This window comes from Macaca fascicularis, chromosome 1 (assembly GCF_037993035.2).
Source record: "Macaca fascicularis isolate 582-1 chromosome 1, T2T-MFA8v1.1".
Lineage (NCBI taxonomy): Eukaryota > Metazoa > Chordata > Mammalia > Primates > Cercopithecidae > Macaca > Macaca fascicularis.
This window is the reverse complement of record NC_088375.1, coordinates 213,369,647-213,387,605: the sequence shown is the minus strand read 5'-3', so window position 1 is coordinate 213,387,605 and position 17,959 is coordinate 213,369,647. Positions and strand designations below refer to the sequence as shown.

Genomic DNA, 17,959 nt, shown 5'->3' with positions numbered 1-17,959 from the left:
TTGAGCCACCGCGCCCGGCCAATTGTAAACTTTTTTAACTAAAATTTTACAAAGCAAGCATTGTTGGCTGGGCGTGGTGGCTCATGCCTTATAATCCCAACACTTTGGGAGGCCAAGGCGGGAGGATTGTTAAACTCAGGAGTTCGAGACTAGCCTGGGCAACCAGGTGAGACCCCGTCTCTACAAAAAAATTGTTTTAAACATTTTTTCCAGGTTGGCCGGGCATGGTGGTTCACGCCTGTAATCCCAGCCCTTTGGGAGTTCAAGGTGGGCAGATCACTGGAGGCCAGGAACTCAAGACCAGCGTGGCCAACACAGTGAAGCCCCATCTCTACTAAAAATAGAAAAAATTAAGGCCAGGTGCAGTAGCTTATGCCTGTAATCCCAGCACCTTAGGGGGCCGAGGCAGGCGGGTCACCTGAGGTCAGGAGTTCAAGACCAGCCTGACCAACATAGGGAAACCGTGTCCCTATTAAAAATACAAAATTAGCCAGGCGTGGTGACACATGCCTGTAATCCCAGCCACTTGGGAGGCTGAGGCAGGAGAATCTCTTGAACTCGAAAGGTAGAGGTTACAGTGAGCCGAGATCTTCCCATTGCACTCCAGCCTGGACAAGAAGGCAGCAAGAGTAAAAAAAAAAAAAAAAAAAAAAGAGAAGGCAGCAAGAGTGACCAAAAAAACAGGAAAGAAAAGGAAAAGGAAAAAGAATTAGCTGAGCATTGTGGCACATGCCTGTAATCCCAGCTACTCAGGGGGCTGAGTCATGAGAACTGCTTGAACCCAGGAGGCAGAGGTTGCAGAGAGCCAAGATGGTGTTATTGCACTCCAGCCTTAATGACAGAGTAAGACTCTGTCACAAAAAAAAACACAAAATTTTGCCAGGTGTAGTGGCACAAATCTGCAGGCCCAGCTACTAGGAAGGCTAAGGTGGGAAGATCACTTGAGCCTAGGAGGTTTAGGCTGCAGTCAACCATGATTGTACCACTGTATTCCAGCCTGGGCAACAGAGTAAGACACGGACTCGAAAAGAACACAAAACTGAAAAACAAGCATTGCTAATACAAGATGTTCAGTGATTTCACATGTGTTTAAGAAATGCAAATATCCTTGAGAGTCTGTAACATAATAATCTTGAGCCATAATAATTTATCACAAATATTTCTACTAAATAAATTTATATTTTAAAAGGGCACTCACAACTTAAAGGTTTTACCTAGATCTTCCTCAATCCCTAGTTGCAATTTCTTCCCCTCCATCTTTTCTATGTCTTCATCATTAAACTTATACCATTCACCAGACTGTGGATCTTTCACATGGGCGATGTAGTGGCCAGAATAAGCACTCACTCCTCTGTGTATGAGGACTGCACTGAGTTCATACACATAGGACCCACCTGGAGAGAAAGGGAGAAAGTAAAAGAAACATTGGATAACAGTATTTCTTATATCCTGAGCCTGAATTGTAATGTTTACGAATCTTTATACATGCGGTGTAACTAAAAACATGTCACCTAAAATTTTTACAAATTACTTTTACAAAATAATGTATATTTACACTCCCTTAACTCTCTTAAACACACTCTAAGCACACTGTATTAACTCTCCAAGCCTCTGCAAAATACATGGATTTTTGAAAAACTATGGCCTCCTGGGCACTCAGGGAGTATAAGCTACTCTACTACATACTGTGCTCTTCAGCACAGACTAGCGAGGCCACACGCGTCCCAAGAATTGGCTGTTCATACTCTCTGATCTGTTACAAAAATTAAAACTTACACAAACCAGGGAGGCACGAATGTCAAATGAAAAGGCTATTGTTTATAGAAGAGAAGATAAATGCTTTGGCAAAAACTGACGGCAAGTCATGAAAACTTATACTTTGGGACCTAGGGGTAAAAATCAAAAACCAAAAGGAAATCTCCATTACAACTTCATAAGAAGCCAGCCCTCAAAAAGATTTCTTTACTATGAATTCACGCTGCCTATGAAGTCAGAAAAACCCCAAGCCAAGAGTTGTGTTTGATGTGGTCCTGGGACGAGTGATAGTCCTAAGAAATGAGTTCCGTCAACACACACACGTCACATAACACAAGTCACTCTAACTGTGAGGTAGCAAACAGCAGCAAAATCAAACTGATGAAGATTTTCACCTCAGTCAGTGGAAACAGCAAATACATAAATAAAATTTTAAGTATATTTAAAGAAATAAATGATGAGATTAAGAGGAATAGAGACTACAGAAAATGAAAATCAAATGATAAAGAACCAAATCAAACTCCAAGAAATGGAAATCATAGTCACCGACAGTCAAAACTCTATAAAATGGTTTAACCTCAGATCAGGTTCACCTGAACAGGGAATGAATAAAGTGTAAGGTAGAGCTGAAGAAATTATGCAGAATGCAGGACAAAGCAATGAAGAGTTGGGCGTCGTGCAGCATAGAGTAAGAAAATCTAACACATATCTAACTGGCATTCCAGAAGGAAAGGGAAAAGAGAAAAAGCATTCAGAGGTAATAGTTGGAAAATTTTCAGATGCCCTAGGTGAGAAGAATAAATCAATTAAAAATCAAACCAAGTGTTAACAGCTCTTTTAGAATTTGTCTAGCAGGCTTTCCTACTAGAAAACCAGATTTTTAAAGAATCAAAATTAAAAAACAAACCAAAATTGGTCACAGTGACACTGCAAGCCACCAAAACCAAAGAAGAGGTCTTAAAATTAGACAAAATAAAACAGGCCTCTTGTAGAAACAAGAATTAGACTGCAACCAACTTTTCAACAGCAACAACGGATGCCCCAAGGCAACAGAATGCTATCTTCTTCAATGATATCTTCAATGAGTAAAAGTAACCATTCATGATTAGAGAAAATGAATTCCACAAGGACAAAATAGACACTTTCAGACAATAATATGTGAAAAGAATCTTTCACCCATAGACCCTTACTAAAAGAATTTTATAAGCTCTAATTCAGTATTTTAAAACTCTTCCAGATGGAAGGTCCAGAATGCAAAGAATGATAAACAAAGGAGGTGGGTCAACACCAGGATTCCTATACAAGATAGTCTGTAAGTTTCTTTTTTAAAAAAGGTAGAACTAAAATACATATGAAAAATAGGCCAGGTGTGGTGGTTCATGCCTGTAATCCCGGGACTTTGTGAGCCAAGGCAAGAGCATTGCTTAAGGCCGTAAGTTCAAAACCAGCCTGGGCAACATAGAGAGACCCAGTCTATAAAAACTTAAAAAAATCAACCAGGCATGGTACTATACACCTGTGGTCCCAGCTACTCAGGAGGCTGAGGTGGGAGGATCGCTTGAGTCTGAGAGGTCAAGGCTGCAGTGAGCCGTGATCGTGCCACACTGCACTCCAGCCTGGATGACAGAGCAAGACCATCTTAAAAATAATTTAGGGGAGTGTCGATTGCTTAATGTTTTGAGATCGTTGAGGGTAAAGATGTTATCTGGAGAGTTAAGAATACATGTTATATTTTCTAGGTTAATTATTAGTATTAGTGGCCCAGGCTGCCTTAGGGGGCATTTTCATACTCCAATTTTAGGGCTTACCTGGAATCACCCCCCACTGTTCTTTCTACTGCATGCACTCTCCCCATTACTTCATGTGAAGGTGAGCCAGAAAAGGCCTATCTTCCTAATCTCAGGGAACCATAAGAACTCCTGACTGGGCACAGTGGCTCATTTGTGCCTGTAATCCCAGCACTTTCGGAGGCCGAGACAGGTGGATCACCTGAGGTCAGGAGTTCGAGACCAGACTGGCCAACACGGTGAAACCTTGTCTCTACTAAAAATACAAAAATTAGCCATGCATGGGTGGTGCACACCTGTAATCCCAGCTACTCGAGAGGCTGAGGCATGAGAATCGCTTGAACCCAGGAGGCGGAGGTTGAGGTGAGCCAAGATTGCACAACTGCACTCCAGCCTGGGTGACGGAGCGAGACTCTGTCTCCAAAAAAAAAAGAAAAAAGAAAAAAAGAAAGAAAAACTCCTGAGTCCTGAACAGAGCAGCAGAAATAAAAAGGAGGGGGAAATGTCATGGTGTTAGATTGCCCATACCAAGTTCTTCCAGTCTGTGTAAGCCAGGGAACCTCAAGCCTTGAACTCTGTGATCATACCTAACCAGCAGAGGCCCCAAATGCCTGACAGAAATAAACCTAAGGGCTTTGCAGAGGAGATGGCATGTATCCTACCCCTAGGGGAATCCCCATAAATAATTCTCTATGTGCAATAAGCAGCATGCAGTCAAAGACAACCACGGACAGAAGAAACAAAACAACACTGCAACAACCAACTCAGGTAGAGAGATCATCCTGAACAATATTCCAACACTGTCAGTAATGGATTATAAAAACTGGGTGTTTTTAATGTTTAAAGTGGTTTAAAAAATTTTTTTTAATATTCTGGATACCTTTAATACATTTGTGAACAAATATTGATGACAACTCACTTTAAATAGAACAGTAACTGAGAACGGTGATACATTTCTTTTTGTGGCTCTATTGACCCTAATTGGTCAAAAGCACCTCGTTTTGCAAGACAATGGGTAAGGAAGAGAGGAAGAGAAAAGAAAAGGAGGCTGAAGAGGAGCCAAAGCCCAGGATTCTCTAAAAATGCATCAGCCTCCAGAGTATGGGAGTACATTGGGTCCCAGAAACCTCAGCGGGACCTAGTTCTCACAAACACAAGAGTGTCCAATGGATGAAACCTCAGCTGAAAACACAGAAGGTAGCAGTGTCCAAAGACATTGCAGGGTCTGGGAGGAACAAAGTTTGATAAGGTTGTTAACTATCACAGACTCAGCAGGATCTGGAGGAGTCACCAGTGGGGTTCTTCTCCCACTACCTTCAATAACCCAGGTAAAGAAGCAGGGGCAGCACAGTAAGATTTAATTATGGGTTATGCTATGGCTGGCAATATCCCAGGAGAAAAAAGAGTAAGCTATGTTTACGGATGCATGCTATAGTAAAATGCTAAAGAAGAAAAAAATAAAAGAAGCGTTCCACATGAAAGTCAGAAAAATGGTTACACTTAAGGGAAGGAAGGTGGTTTTAACTGTGCAACTGGGAGGCGCACAAAAGGAGGCTTCTGGGGTTCCAGAAATGTTCTTCTTTCTTGATCTGGGGAGTACGCATAATTCATAATTCACTAAGCCATGCATTTTTGCATTTTGAACTTTTAGGAATATGATATATTTCAAATTTTGAAAAGAAAAAACTAAAATATGCTGAGATACATGAAATTTCAACTATAGAAGGACAAGGCAAGGTAAGGCACTGAGTAAGGGCCGAACAAGGGTGGAATGCAAGATCACTGAAAAAGAGAAGTTGCTATTGGGTAAGCTGGAAGGAGCGTATACAAAGGAATCTTAATAATATTCCCTATATCATTAATGAAGACAGTAATCCACAGGTATTAGCAGTAGCTGTAACTTTATTACCAACAGACAGCATTAAAAATTTTGACATTTTAATTCTTGCAGATAACCTGGATTTATATTCATCAATTCATTAAACTCATCAACTTTAAAATGAAGGCCAGGCGTGGTGGCTCACACCTGTAATTCCACCACTTTGGGAGGCCAAGGCAGGCAGATCACCTGAGGCTGGGAGTTCTCGAGACCAGCCTGGCCAATATGGTGAATCCCGTCTCTAGTAAAAATACAAAAATTAGCTGAGTATGATGGCGGGCACCTGTAATCCCAGCTTACTCGGGAGATTGAGACAGGGAGAATTGCTTGAACCTAGGAGGTGGAGGTTGCAGTGAGTCGAAATCGCACCTCTGTACTCCAGCCTGGGTGACGCAAGACTCTGTCTCAAAAAAAAAAAAAGAAAAAAAGAAAAAGGAAAAAAGAAAAAGAAAAACTTCAGAATTAACATAGTTTTTAGGCCGGGGCGGTGGGTCACGCCTATAATCCCAGCACTTTGGGAGGCCAAGGCAGGCAGATCACTTAAGGTCAGGAGTTCAAGACAAGTCTGGCCAACATAATGAAACCCCGTCTCTACTGAAAATATAAAAAATTAGCCAGGCATGGTGGCAGGCATCTGTAATCCTAGCTACTAGGGAAGCTGAGGCAGGAGAATTGCTTGAACCCAGGAGATGGAGGGTGCAGTGAGCCGAGATCATGCCACTGCACTGCAGCCTGGGCAATAGAGTGAAACTCGATCTCAAAATTTAAAAAAAAAAAAAGATAAGTTTTTAAATCCCCAAGGAACATGGCAAGACTTGAGTCGGAGAGTCAGGGGCTAATGTTTGAAAACGAGAATCCCTCATTCTACAGATGTCTGCATATCTGCAGGCTCACCATTTAAATAAACAGGTGGATTCTCCTTTTAACAATAGATCATCTTTTAGATCCATCTTCTGATCTTTGTGTAGCTATGTGTGTACAGCTTTGTGTGGTTATATGTGGGTATGGAAAAATATAAATACTAATTATCTGGATGACAGAATTACACATGGTTTGTATTTCTTTTTTTTTTTTTTTTTTGAGACGGAGTCTCGCTCTGTCGCCCAGGCTGGAGTGCAGTGGCGGAATCTCAGCTCACTGCAAGCTCCACCTCCCGGGTTTACGCCATTCTCCTGCCTCAGCCTCCCGAGTAGCTGAGACTACAGGTGCCCGCCACCTCGCCCGGCTAGTTTTTTGTATTTTTTTAGTAGAGACGGGGTTTCACCCTGTTAGCCAGGATGGTCTCGATCTCCTGACCTCGTGATCCGCCCGTCTCGGCCTCCCAAAGTGCTGGGATTACAGGCTTGAGCCACCGCGCCCGGCCATGGTTTGTATTTCTTTATGCTTTCTGAATCTCCCGAATTATCTAGAACAAACTCCAAGCAATTAACAAAAGTTAACTGTTTTTAGTTTTCTACCTATAGAAGGCAGAGCAAGTATTACAACAGCGTGTAAAAGACAAGCCTATAACTATAAACCACTAGATTGCTTTTACCAGCCCTAATTAACAATTCTAAAATGAGAAGATAATATTTATTTATTTACTTATTTATTCAAAAATTAAGGAGACAAACATGGTGGCTCATGCCTGTAATCCCAGCACTTTCGGGAGGTTGAGGTAGGAGGATCACTAGAGCCGAGTTCAAGACCCTGTCTCTAAAAAAAAAATTAAAAATTAGCTGGGCATGGTGGAATATGCCTGTTGTTCCAGGTTAAGCCCAGGAGGCTGAGTCTGTGATGAGCAGTGATCACATCACTGCAATTTAGCCTGGGTGACAGGGCCAGACCCCATCTCGAAAACAAATTAATAAAAAATAAAAAGCACTATATTTAGTAAACCAACATACCAAAATTAAATATTTCCACAGGTTTTGATCTAACATGTCCTTTTGATAAATATTTTCTTTATAGCATAAACTGGACAACTATTTAATAAACTTAATAACTATTAATAGTAACAATTCAAACTCATCCAGTTGAGTCAAGCAAAGTGCTCATTTCACATCTCCTAAGTTTCTGGACTGGGAAGCCACTAACCCATTAGATTTTCCTCAATTTCAATTACCTGAACAAAGGAGGCAAGCAGCAAACTACTACATAAAGTAAAATAGAGCTAAGTTTATTTATTCAACAAAATATAACAATCTAACATTGAAGTCCAAAAGCAAAGTTGAAAACAGTTTCCTTGTTCCCTAGAGATACAAATTTTAAAGTACAGTACTGAAGAGTATCATACATTTGAAAGCTTACGTATCTATTTAGCACTTTCCTCCTCAACCTTCCCAATCATGTCTCTTAAAGGTTTTTACAGTTTGCTTCCATTGTAAGCTGCCTCTAGAAATTTTTTCTTTCTTTGGAAAGAGACAGAGTTTATAAAATTATTTCTACATTAAAAATTTGAGGCCGGGGCAGTGGCTCATGCCTGTAATCCCAGCACTTAGGGAGGTTGGGGCAGGTGTACCACTTGAGGCCACGAGTTTGAGACCAGCCTGGCCAACACGGCAAAACCCTAAAGTGCAAAAATTAGCTGGGCCTGGTGGCACACACCTGTAATCCCAGCTACAAGGGAGGCTGAGGGTACAGTGAGCCAAGATCGTGCCACTGCACTCCGGCCTAGGCAACAGAGCAAGACTCTGTCTCAAAAATACATACACACATACATACATACATAATATTTCATAAGTACTATAATCAACCTTAAAGGGAAGTGAAACAGTTCTTTCTCTAGTAAGACTCATCCTGTTTGGTAGGATGAAGACTACCAAAAGAAAAAAGCAGTACTTATTTCTTGTTAAAACAATGATAGCATCCTAGGGCATACCAGTGGTTGCAGATATGAAAAATGAAAGCATAAATACTGGAATTACGCCACCTAATGTTTCCGGGACAACATTTTTTAAAAAGTGAATAGAGGCAACTTGGAGACTGTTAGTTTTGAGAAATGACAAATAATAGTATTGAAACTAAGGTGGCAAGTGTGGGTTCAGAAACAGTATTCATTTTTTACAAATTATTTTTATACCCTTAATTCTGTACATATCCATGAACCACCTCATCTTTGCTATGTACCTACTCTCACAAAATGGAATTAACATCTTGGCTCTCCTAAAAAAGTCTTTGTTCCTAGACAGAAATTCCCAGAGATTAGCAAACAAAAATTGGCAATTGACTGCTATTCTATATTCATCACAAGCCGATCACAAGTTAGAGTCTCTGAGCATTATAATGTTTACTTCTCAGTAAAAATATTACCTTTATGTTCCACATAAGGCTCCATATCCAAAATTTCTGAGAAGCCAATGTAGGTATTCAGCTTTTTCTTATGTCCAGTTTGCCTAACCAAGAGGAAAGCTGATTATATTTACATTTAAAACAATCATAACATATAAGCTCTATTAGTTATTTTAATAAACTCAACAGTAGGTAGCTTTCACGTAACAATCTTCCTCCAAAACATGTACAATTAGAAGTAAACAGAATTATTACTTTATAGCTGGATAAATAATAGGTTAAAAAATGTGAATTCAAAGTGCTGATTCCAAGCACAGCTTATTTTCCAGAAGTTTCAGCTTAATCACAAAAGAAAAACAGATTATCCTGCTTTACAGAAGACATGCAGACATGCACATGTGCCAACACTGCCTTGATTTTAATTATAAAATGAAAAATACGTTCCCATGGCGGGGGTGTAATGAGTACAAAATTTATTCTATTTAAAATATCGGATAATACTGAAGATCAGGGTAATTCACTTACTTACAGTTTTTCTTTTTTCTTTTTTTTTTTTTCCCAAGACAAAGTTTCACTCTTGTTGCCCAGGCTGGAGTGCAATGGTGCAATCTCAGCTCACTGCAACCTCCGTCTCCTGGGTTCAAGTGATTCTCCTGCCTCAGCCTCCCCAGTAGCTAGGATTACAGGCATGCACCACCATGCCCGGCTAATTTTTGTATTTTTAGTACAGATGGGGTTTCACCATGTTGGCCAGGCTGATCTCAAACTCCTGACCTCAGGTGATCTACCCGCCTCAGCCTCCCAAAGTGCTGGGACTACAGGCGTGAGCCACCGCACCCGGCCCTTGCAGTTTGTTTTTTTTTTTTTTTTGAGGTGGAGTCTCGCTCTGTTGCCCAGGCTGGAGTGCAGTGGCGCGATCTCGGCTCACTGCAAGCTCCGCCTCCTGGGTTCACACCATTCTCCTGCCTCAGCCTCCTGAGTAGCTGGGACTACAGGTGCCCGCCACCACACCCGGCTAATTTTTTTGTATTTTTAGTAGAGACGGGGTTTCACTGTGTTAGCCAGGATGGTCTCGATCTCCTGACCTCGTGATCCGCCCACCTTGGCCTCCCAAAGTGCTGGAATTACAGGCGTGAGCCACCGCGCCCGGCCTACAGTTTTTAATACTTTCTTAGAATAAAAAAAGTAAGGATTTTTTACTTTTCTAGTTATCAATTATATATGGTTGGCTTCTTTAAAATTTTTATGATAATCAAATCATGAAATACTGACATTTCAAAATGATAGGCTCCATCTATAACTTTCATCCTCAAATCTGGAGTTTCAAATTACAATCATTTTATCATCTCATCTATCTATGGTAAAGTCTGTACATAGTACCACAATGAACAACAAATACTACTATTTGCACACATTTACCTGTCAAAGACAAAACGCATTAGCTGCAAGTTCAGAGTGCAAGGAAGGCTAAGAAGTCGAATCTTTCTTGTTGCATTCTGTTTGCTTTGACAGTTCTCACAAAAATAGCGATTGTCTCCTTCTAATTTTTCTTCCTGATCAAGAATAAGACATATTAATTTTAAAAAGATGGGTTTAAAACAAGTGATAAAACCCTGGATGTAAAGTATAATTTCATTTTAGTTAACAGCTCTCACGCTATTTAAAAACAGCTACTATAAATAATGGACACACAAAGTAATGGGAACTGTTCAGCAGTGACATTATCAAGTTGTATACACTGATATTTAAAACTGATGTGCCTATTTCCCAAATGTATGATATTAAAAATACTTGTTTTAGGTTCTTTGTCCTGGTAATCCCACTTCTGGGAATTCTAAAGTAAGTTTTAAAAAGAAATGTCACATGTATTTTGATGCAACATTCATTTAAAAACAGCAAAAAGGCTGGGCAGCATGGCTCATGCCTGTAATCCCAGTAATTTGGGAGGCCGAGGTGGGTGGATCACTTGAGGCCAGGAATTCAAGACCAGCCTGGCTGCCCTGGTGAAACTCCGTCTCTACTAAAAATACAAAAATTAACCAGGCATGGTGGTACACACCTGTGGTCCCAGCTACTCAGGAGGCTGAGACACGAGAATTACTTGAACCCGGGAGGTGGAGCTTGCGGTGAGCTGAGATCACACCTCTGCGCTCCAGCCTGGAAACAAAGCGAGACTCTGTCTCAAAAAAATGAAGAAAAAAAAAGGAGGGAGTGTAAAAACTACATATGGGCACCAGAATACAAAATTATATACATATTTGGTTAAAATTACTGAAACATATTCATGAGAAAAAGCTAAAAAGAGACGTGTAGAAAAATCAAACATTTTAGCTGATAGTGGTTTCTTTTTAAAATTTGCCTTTATATTTCTATAAAGCTAATTGCAGCCAATCATAGCTAACTGAAGACTCAAACTCCTGAGCTCAAGCTTTTTGTGCCGTATTATCGTAAGTAATGCAATACTGGTACCATCATCTCTTCACTTGGCTTCCAGGATACCACACTCACCAACTTTCCTCCTAATTCACTGGCATTCCTCCAAGCCTCCTGTGCCAGCTGCTCCTACCTCCCTGATCCCTAAAATTTGAATGTCCCAGGCCTCAGTCCTTGGGGATTTTATCCAGCCACGACTTCTTCCTGGAACTATACCTCTCAAATGTAACATGCTCAAAGCCAAACTCCTAATTCCTCTCAATCCTGCTCCTCTCAGGTCCTCCCCATCTCAGTTAGAGCAACTTCATTCTTTCAGTTGATCAGGCCAAAAATCTTAGTAATCTTTGACTCCCCTCTTATTCTCCCACATCCAGTCTGCAAATTTAAAAAAAAAAAAAAAATCTTTTTTTTTAAATTTTTTTATTTTTACAGATGGGGCCTTGCTCTGTCACCAAAGTTGGGGTGCAGTGGTGCAATCATAGCTAGCAACTACAGCCTCAAACTCTTGAGCTCAGGCAATTCTCCCGCCTCAGCCTCCTGAGTAGCTGGGAGTATGGCTGTTCAACACCATGCCTGGTTAATTTTTTTATCTTTTGCAAAGACAGTCTATCATTATGTTGCCTAGGCTGGTCTCAAACTCCTGTTCTCAAATGATCCTACTGTCTCAGCCTCGTAAAGTGCTGGGATTACAGACATGAGCCACCACATCCGGCCCCGGCCTGCAAATTTTATCTGCTCTTAGACAATATATCTAAAAGCCAATTGGTGCTTATCACCTCTTCAGTTAACCCATGGTCCAAGCCACCATGCACTCCCATCTGCCCTCAACCCATCTTCAGCCTATTCTCAGCACCCAGTTACCCTTTAAAACAGACTGTATCACTCCTATGCGTATGACCCTGATGACATCTCAATCTCACACAGAGTAGAAGTCAAACTTCTGACAAAGGTTTACTAGGCCCTCTCTGATATGGCCCTTGTGTCATCTCTATGACTTTATCTTCTATCACTTACTCACTTCAGCCACACTAACTGCCCCCCGCCCAGGATGTTCCTCAATCCACCAGGCAAGGCACATTCTTATTTTGGGCTCTGCACTTGCTATTTCATCTACCTAGAACACTCTTCTCCTTGATTCTAACAGGGCTCACCCCTTCACCTTCAATCACTTTATTTCAAACTCCACCCACTCCACCCTACTCCCTAGCACATTGCCCAGCGCCACCCTCCCTGCTTTATTTTTCTCCAAAGCCCTCATTATAGTTGACCCACTATCTATTCTAACTTTATTTTACTGTCCCTCCCTGGTGCCTATACCACTACTTTATAGGCTCCATAAAGGCTAATTAATCCCCAACAGCTGAAAGTATCTGACACAGTGAGCACTCAATAAATATTCAGTGGCCAGGCGCAGTGGTTAATGCCTGTATTCCCAGCACTTTGGGAGGCCGAGGTGGGCGGATCACCTGAGGTCAGGAGTTCGAGACCAGCCTGACCAATATGGTAAAACCCCATTTCTACTAAAAATCCAAAAAAAAAAAAAAAAATAGCCAGGCATGGTGGCCCACACCTGTAATCCCAGCTACTTGGGAGGCTGAGGCAGGATAATCACTTGAATCCAGGAGGTGGAGGTTGCAATGAGCCGATATTGTGCCATAGCACTCCAGCCTGGGCAACAAGAGAGAAACTCCATCTCAAAAAAAAAATTCAGCAAAATGAATTCAATGACTACTTTAGGCATGCTCATGGATGAGCTGAGGAAGTAAGAAAGCACAAAATATATCTGAAGACAGCTAGCTAGCTAGCTAGCTAGCTAGATAATAAGCTTGTCTATTACGCTATGTATACACTCATGCTTGACAACAAACGGTTCCTCTTAGCAGTTTTCCACTCAGAACAGAATCACTGAATTATCTCCACATGAATCTAAATATACAGAAAGCAGAATGGCCTGATCAATGTAAAAAAGTTTCATATTTAACACATTCTAGTTTTCACTGCATGACAAGGTAAATTACCTTTATGATAACCGAGCATAGAGCTCTTTCAATACCCCACTACCCACTCACAGAATAGTATCTTCTCACACATACATAACTTTACATACAAAATAACTTGAAATAAGCAAAATTATTTTTAAGACACAGCCTGCTTTGGTACTTCATAAAGTTTCTTCTGAATCATTACACAAACAGAGACGCTTCTTATATAGAAAAAGCTGACACAATAAAAGCTCTAGTCACTAAATCAAAACAGAATAGCATTCAGCATACCATTTAACTGTTAATGGGCAGGAACAATACATACACCAAAATGTGAATACCTTCAAAAATTCCGAGATACAATCTGTTAACTGTTTGTGGCCTTGGATATTTAACTCCAGTTCGTAAAATTTTGACAAAAGCTTTGACTCTCTGCCACACTGGTTGCAACTATAATAAAATAGAATGACAAAATTCAAATCAGAGTGTGGAAAGCAACAAAGTTATATTGTATTACATCCTAGAAAGATGGAAAAAAGCATTTATAACCTTCATTAGTTCTCTTTCACAGAAATTATGTATACTAAAAATGAAATATAATTCCAGCATTTTGGGAGGCCAAGGCGGGCAGATCACAAGGTCAGGAATTCGAGACCAGCCTGACCAACATGGTGAAACCCCGTCTCTACTAAAAATACAAAAATTAGCCAGGTGTGGTGGCACACACCTGTAATCTCAGCTACTCAGGAGGCTGAGGCAGGAGAATCACTTGAACCTGGGAGGTGGAGGTTGCAGTGAGCCGAGATCACGCCACTGCACTCAGCCTGGGCAACAGAGCGAGACTCCATCTCAAAAAAAAAAGAAAAGAAAAGAAAAGAAAAGAAAAGAAAAACAGAAAGTGACTGGTGAAGCTAAGCATTCACTGAGAAATTTGCTTAAAATAAATGTTAAAGAGGTACAAATGCAGTTTTGTTACATGAACATATCGCACAGTGGCAAAGTCTAGGTTTCAGTGTTACCATCACCCAAATGCTGTACATTGTACTCATGCGAATTTTTTAACAGGCATTTTACATTTACTTTTAGTATTCTAGCCAGTTCCAATCTTCCTCTTTAACTCATACCACACAGCCATAAAGCAAGAGCAGATTGCAAGAGCTCACCCAGACACCATTCTGAACACCTGGATGGGTTCAACTGCAATTACCAAGTCACTTGTTTATGTGTTCCCATGGAAATGTAATACCATAAATATTTCAAGTCCCATGATAACCCACTAAAGCTATAACCTGGAACTGCACTGAAAAATAGTTAACATATGAGCAACTGTCTTAGAACAAAATGTATCATGAAAAAGTTGAAACAGACTTACACAGTTACATAGGCATATTCTCCACAGAACTGCTGTTGAACAATGTTCCGCACATCTGGATTCTTTTGTTTAGACAAAGTATCTTCCAATAGAGACATAAAGAGCTTTGAAAATTCTTGAGCATCCTACAAGTTTAGGTTATTGAAAAGAAAAATCATATCTTGCTTTTCAACTTCTACTACAAATAGCAATATATTCAACATTCCAGAATCTACCTATACTTTCAACTTAACATTTTCAAAACGGGGCTACAGCTATGTTCAATCAGTTTGTGCCCACATATGAATTTCCATAAATGGAATCAAGTATAATGTGTAAAATATTTGACAGTAAATAAAGGCTTTCACTCAAAATAGAAAAAATTTAATTTTAAAAAGCATTCTATTTCATCTCCCTTTATAAACATTCTAAGGAATGCTTGGGTACCTCTGAATACTAAAAAAAAAAAAAAAAAAAAAAATTCAGTTCTTACCTGCTGTTGTCCAGTGTCTAGGCCCAAGGCTTTAACAAATCCCGATGGATCAATGTATCGCCTATTGCTGTTTTGCAACAAGGCAAACAAGTACTGGAGATGCTCACAAATTGTTTGAGGCTCATAATCTATTAAAACAAAAATATAAATTTGGGTTTTCTTAAGTTGCTACTTTTCTTTTCAGAAAATGGTACTTCCTCTTCACATGAGAACATAAACACCCCTACATCCAAACTAGATTAATACTTTATTATCAGTTTAAAACTTTAAAAGAAAAAGGTTGAGAGCAGTGGCTCATGACTGTAATCCCAGCACTTTGTGAGGCCAAAGCAGGGACCAGAAGCTTAAAACAAGCCTGGCCAACATGGAGAAATCCCATCTCCACTAAAAAAAACACAAAAATTAGCTGGATGTGGTGGTACACACATGTAATCCCAGCTACTTGGGAGGTTGAGACACGAGCATCTATTGAGCCCAGGAGGAAGAGGCTGCAGTGAGCCGAGATTGTGCTACTGCACTCCAGCCTGAGCAACAGAGCGAGACTGTCTCAAAAACAAAAAACAAAGCTGGGCACGGTGGCTCACACTTGTAATCCCAGCACTTTGGGAGGCCGAGGCAGGAGAATTAACTGAGGTCAGGAGTTCAAGACCAGCCTGGTCAACATGGTAAAACCCCACCTCTATTAAAAATACAAAAATTAGCCGGGTGTGGTGGTGAGCACCTGTAATCCCTGCTACTCGGGAGGCTGGGGTACAAGGATAGCTTGAACTGAGGAGGCAGAGGTTGCAGCGAGCAGAAATCATGCCACTGCACTCCAGCCTGGGTGACAGAGCGAGACTCTCTAAAAAACAACAACAACAACAACAAAAAACAACTTTAAAAGACACGGCGGGCATAGTGGCTCAAGGCGGGGTGTGGTGGTTCACGCCTGTAATCCCAGCACTTTTGGAGGCCGTGGTGGGCGGTTCACAAGGTCGGGAGTTCAAGACCAGCCTGGCCAACATGGTGAAACCCTGTCTGTCTCTACTAAAAATACAAAAATTAGCCGGGCATGGGAGAACACGCCTGTAATCCCAGCTACTTGGGAGGCTGAGGCAGGAGAATCACTTGAACCCAGCAGATGGAGGCTGCAGTTAGCTGAGATCGTGTCACTGCACTCCAGCCTGGGCAACAGAGTGAGACTCCGTCTGGGAGGAAAAAAAAAAAGAAATAGAATTAGCAACCGTGTTTTGTGGACGTCATGAGGCAGCCAGGACTGTCCACATACACTCCCCAAAGGCAAGAGCCTACCTGTATTAAAGCAACAACAGCAATCATGACTACAGTGTCTAGTCATGATTTTTTAAAGTCCAGTTAATGTGGACTTGGGATCTCAAGCACAGCAATTTACACTCAAGTGAAGAATACAAAACCCTAGAATTTCAGAGTTGAAAGTTTTAATGAGCTAGTGCAGGGGATGGAACAGAAAGCATGGATCTTAAGAGCCCAGAAGACCAAAGTCTTATCTTCTTTAAGTTATTAACTTATTGCTTCTCAGCTCCAAATCCACCCTTCTTTGCTTGCTCAGTGATGAGAGATGGGCTCTGCAAATACTTGTCCTTTGCCAGTTATCAAGAAGGTAAGGCTTATCAGTGAAGGGCACTGCAGGGTTTAGTTGTGCCTCCTCACCAGCCTGTTGCAGGTCAGCTTCCTCCAGGGCTCCAGGTTCCTGCACCTAACAGTGGTCAGCAGCTTCCCCAGCACCTCTTTTAATAGCTTCACAATACAGTGCCTACAGTGAGGCACTTCCTCTCGAATGACCACCCTGTGAACGGCCTCCCAGACACTCTTTCAGGTGACTCTGTAGGGGGTTCCAGGGCCCAGCACCTTCTCATGGACAGTTTCCAGTAGGGATGCCCAGGGAGGCATCCCAGCAGTGTCCAAAGAGGTCTGGATCTCAAGCCTGGGCCATGGGGGTGGCAGACTGTCCGTTGGATGTTCTCTTTCAGCCCAGGGATACAGGTTGCTCCCTGTATCTGCTGTCCTTGTATTCTTTAAAATCCTCTTTAACTTTTATCAACCAATTCCTCATTTCTCTAATTTCCTGTTATTAATTCTCAACTTTCCCTTTTCAAATTATTCTATCTTCTAATTGGACTCTAAATATTTATCTCTTTACTGCCAACTGTGGCTTTCAGCAAGTCAATACATCATCTTCAAAATAAAGATAAAATATTACTCCTTGGGCTGCAAAAGCACTGCAGGCCAGTAAAAGCTATTTAAGGCCAGGAGCTGTGGCTCATGCCTTCCCAGCACTTTGGGAGACCAAGGAAGGTGGATCGATTGAACCCAGGAGTTTGAGACCAGCCTGGGCAACATGGTAAAACGCTGCCTCCAAAAAAAAATACAAAAATTAGCAAGAGGTGGTGGTGCACGCCTGTAGTTCCAACTACTTGGGGGGCTCTGGCAGGAGGATTGCTTTAGCCTGGGAGGTTGACACTGCAGTGAACTGTGTTTGCACCAGCCTGGGCGAAAAAGTGAGACCCTGTCTCAAAAAACAAACAACTAACAAAAGAAAACCTTTTCTGTTCAAATTATTGTGTGGCTTCTGTCTTCTAATCAGACTGAATATTTATATCCTTACTACCAACTGTGGCTTTCAGCAAGTCAATATATCATCTGTAAAATAAAGATAAAATGTTACTCCTTGGGGTGGAAAGGCTTTGCAGGCTGGTAAAAGCTATTCAAGGCATGGCACCATGGTTCATGTCTGTAATCCAGCACTTTTGGAGACCGAGACAGGAGGATTGATTGAGGCCAGAAGTTCAAGACCAGCCTGGGCAACAGAGAAGACTGTCTCTATAAAAAAAATAAGTTTAAGCTAGGCACGGTGGCTCACGTCTGTAATCCCAACACTTTGGGAAGCTGAGGCGGGCGGGTCACCTGAGGTTGTGAGTTCCAGACCAGCCTGACCAACATCGAGAAACCCCGTCTCTACTAAAAATAGAAAATTAGCCGGGCGCGGTGGTG

At 41.3% G+C, this 17,959-nt stretch overlaps 1 protein-coding gene and 1 pseudogene across 23 annotated transcripts in view; one reads left to right on the top strand and one right to left on the bottom strand.

Moving 5' to 3' along the window:
- The window catches only part of USP48 (ubiquitin specific peptidase 48), a 105,322-nt gene that overhangs the window by 56,108 nt on the left and 31,255 nt on the right, over positions 1-17,959 (bottom strand). For 19 of the 23 annotated variants that reach the window (XR_012424811.1, XR_012424799.1, XR_012424803.1 and 16 more), the window contains 6 exons: positions 14,951-15,078; positions 14,479-14,603; positions 13,448-13,556; positions 10,111-10,244; positions 8,713-8,795; positions 1,215-1,394 (listed from right to left, as the gene is read on the bottom strand). Coding sequence is in view for 16 of the 23 variants with exons in the window: in XM_015441195.4 (XP_015296681.1) it covers positions 1,215-1,394; positions 8,713-8,795; positions 10,111-10,244; positions 13,448-13,556; positions 14,479-14,603; positions 14,951-15,078 (759 nt within the window). In the remaining 7 variants the exon portion in view is untranslated. Of the gene's footprint in view, positions 1-1,198; positions 1,395-8,712; positions 8,796-10,110; positions 10,245-13,447; positions 13,557-14,478; positions 14,604-14,950; positions 15,079-17,959 lie in introns of those variants that run through there. The other 4 variants (XM_074017660.1, XM_045378659.3, XM_074017694.1 and 1 more) reach the window with 2 other exon arrangements.
- On the top strand, positions 2,576-2,632 carry LOC123571052 (U7 small nuclear RNA; annotated as a pseudogene).